This window comes from Monoraphidium neglectum, assembly GCF_000611645.1.
Source record: "Monoraphidium neglectum strain SAG 48.87 unplaced genomic scaffold scaffold05519, whole genome shotgun sequence".
Lineage (NCBI taxonomy): Eukaryota > Viridiplantae > Chlorophyta > Chlorophyceae > Sphaeropleales > Selenastraceae > Monoraphidium > Monoraphidium neglectum.
In genome coordinates, this window is record NW_014008111.1 from 1 (window position 1) to 3,102 (window position 3,102).

Sequence of the window (3,102 nt, forward strand, 5' to 3'; positions counted from 1 at the left end):
CCGGGGAGCTGCTCTGCTCGCGGGCTTTTCGGGAGGGGGGTGGGGGAGGGCGGCCCGGGCGGGGAGGGGGTCAGTCTGCGGCCGCAGGAGGCGAAATTGGCCCGGCGACGCGGGCTGGGACGGCCGCGGCGCGGCGCGGCGGCTGGGGGCCCCCAGGGCCATGGAGCAGGGGCGACGATGATTAGTAATAACTGTTTATAACACAGGGACCGCCTCTCACCTTGGGTGACAGGCAGACACACACACACACACACACACACACACACACACACACACACACATCATGCACACACATGCACACATGCACACACACACACAGGCACGCACTCACAGTCACACACACAGTCACACTTATCACGCACAAAATCACAAGCACTCAATCAACCACGCCGCCACAACCCCACCCCCCAGGCGCCCCCGACGGCGCCGGCGGCGGCGCAGACGCGGATGACCTCTACATAGACGAGGAGCAGCTGCCCGGCGGCGCCGGCTACGCGGCCGCGTACGCCAAGCTCGCAAACGCCTGCGGCCCCGAGCGCCCCGTGCTGGCTGACATCGCCGACCCTGGGCAGTACGCGGCGAGCAGCGTCGCGTCATTTGTGCAGCGGGGCGGCGCGCCCGCGTGAGCGCGGCGGCGGCCGCCGGGGGCGCGGGCGGGGCCGGTTGCGGGTGCGGCGCGTGTTTCGGCCGGTTCACCCATGCGCCGTCGCTTGTCGGTCCAGCGTGCGGCGGCAGGGGCAGGGCCCGTGTCGCTCGCTCTGCCGGCGGGCGCCGCAGCACGCTCTGCTGACCCCTTGTTTCCGAGCAGCCGCGGCGACGGCCAGCCTTCTAAGGGGTTGCTCCGTCTGGGCGTTGTGCGTGATGCTGTGTTGCTGTTTCGCACCCCTTGCGCCCCCTCCCCACCCGGCGGGTGGGCCTGACCCCCATGGCTAGCTGGCTGGCCGCCCGCTGTGGCCCTGGCCGGCTGCCACCTGCGGCCTGTCGCCTGCGTTTTTTCTGGCCTTTTTCCGGCCGGCGCTGCTGGCCCAGTGCATGCACCCGTTCACACCTGCATTTTGAATGCCGTCACCTGCACAGCCGGCCCCGGCGCAGCCCGCCCGCTGGGCGCGCGCGCGCCCCTGCCACCCCAGGCAGCAGCACAGCGGCCGACGGCGCCCGCCCGTGCCATCTTTGTTACTCTCTGTCTGTCGCGTTGCCGCGCCCTCGCGTTTTACAGCAGCATAACCCGCAGCGCGGTGCCTATGCGCGCGCGCTGCCCCGCACCGCGCATGGTTCAACCGCCAGCCTCCTAACCGGCCCAGCGCAGCCCGCGCACAAACAAGCAGAATGAGTGCCTCGCCCTTTGACTTGCTGCGCTCGTTTGTAACCTGGTGACCCTTTGTCTTGTCTTCATCGCCCTGTGGTGGCGCTTGATCGTGCACGCGGGGGCCCAGCCTGCCCGGCCGTTGTCGTGGTGCAGAGGGGTGGGAGCAGGCAAGCCGGTGCGCGTGGGGTTGCGCAGGGGCGCGTGGTAGGCGCTGGGAATCGTGGTTGCAGCTGGTGCTTGTTGGTTGCGGCTCGCGTTTTGTAGTTGACTTCCCACCGACCGACCGATTGGGGCCCAGCTGAATGGCCAACGCATGCATGGGGCTCGGCCTCATGCCAGAAGTCTGGCGCAGACGCACAGTGACTACGCGGCAGATCGGCCGCACAGGCAGCAGTTGTGGGCGTAGCGGGTGCGCAGCAGCCAAGGGGCAACAAACGCATGCAACAAAACGGACATAAGGCGCTGCGCCGACAGGCAGATGCACGAGTCATTACGTACACGCTGCCGTGTGCAGGAGGAGCCCAGGCGCCATGCGGCTGTCGCAGATGGCGGCCTACCATGGGGGCGGGCCGGCGACGGCCGTGGAAAGAAACAAAGGGTGCGTGGGCTGCCGAGGCAGGGGTGCACGCGTGATGGCGGCTCAAAATGCTGCTGTACAGAGGGAGGCGAGCACACGGGTACAGCGCTAAACATGTAATTTGCCAAGGTGACACGCATCATTCTACGCGGGGTCTGATGAGCTCGGGGATGGGTGGGTGGGTTGAGGAGGGCTGGGCAGTCTGTGCACTCTTGGGCACTTGGCCTATGCACAGCTCGGCAGTGGAACAAGACCGCAGGTGACAGGGAAGTTCCAGATTCGGCATGCAGGAGGGCGGCGTGATTGTTTGTCATGCGTGCCCCAGCGTTTGTTCACTGGCTTTGTCCGGGTCACCAGGCTTGGGCGGGCGCGACTGCGGTTGGGGGGCAGCGGTGGGCCTCTCCCAAAGCGCCCGGCGAACTTTGGCATTGAATCCGTGGTGGCCGAGCAAAGCTTGACGCTGCAGATGCGCGCCCCTTATTGCTGGTGCTGCGCCCCCCCCCCCAAAAAAATGTGGCCCAACGCTTGTTGGGGGCGCGGGGGGCCATCAGAAATCCCGATAGCGCCGCTTGCCCACGCCGGGAGCCGCGCCCGGCGACACAAGCGCCGCCGCCCGCCAAGCGTCGGCATCCGCTGCACCCCAGGGCTCCTGACGCACCCCCTCAGCCGCCGCGGCCGTGGCAAGCTTGGCGCCGCCGCCGCTCGCCGCGCCGTCCTGCCGCAGAGGCCAATCGAACGCGCAGCGGCGCTTGAGCACGTTTGTTGCGGCAGCTATCGGCAGCGCCACTGCCAGTGTGAGCAGGAGGCTGGGCCACAACAGGAATCCCCATTCCAGGGCCTGCGCCGCCTTGTTATCCATCGCCAGCAGCACCAGGGCGCCTGGGACCAGGGTTGAGGGGAGCAGTGGCCGTGAGATGAGAGCAGCGGGCGGAGCTGGGTATGCGGGCAATGGGCGCGAGCAGGGCGCGGCACTCGAAGGCAAGCAGCGGGTGCGAGCGGGACTGCTGCCTCGGCTGCACCTGCCCGGTCGGGCCCTGCGCACATCTCACAGTTGTGATATCACCCCTCACGAATGCCTTAGCACCCCTTCCTCCGGTCCTCAAGGTGTGGCAAAGTGGAAGTTGAGTGACTTTGCGTCAACTTCACACACATATCCCTGCGACAGGGGTCAAACCCACTGGACACGTCTGAAAGGCAGCAACCCTGCCCCCCTCCCCCC

General features: G+C 67.4%; 2 protein-coding genes across 2 annotated transcripts; one reads left to right on the forward strand and one right to left on the reverse strand.

Moving 5' to 3' along the window:
- Positions 1–177: 177 nt before the first annotated feature.
- MNEG_15643 (hypothetical protein) lies at positions 178–626 on the forward strand (the record flags this gene model as incomplete). Its single annotated transcript, XM_014035885.1, has 2 exons — positions 178–184; positions 412–626. 2 exons carry the CDS (start codon positions 178–180, stop codon positions 624–626), a joined length of 222 nt encoding a protein of 73 aa, XP_013891339.1.
- Positions 627–2,430: 1,804 nt separating this feature from the next.
- On the reverse strand, positions 2,431–2,762 carry MNEG_15644 (hypothetical protein; the record flags this gene model as incomplete). The annotated part of the gene is made up of 1 exon (XM_014035886.1): positions 2,431–2,762. A coding segment is annotated over one exon (332 nt), but the record flags the coding sequence as incomplete, so codon positions are not given.
- Between the last annotated feature and the right edge of the window lie 340 nt (positions 2,763–3,102).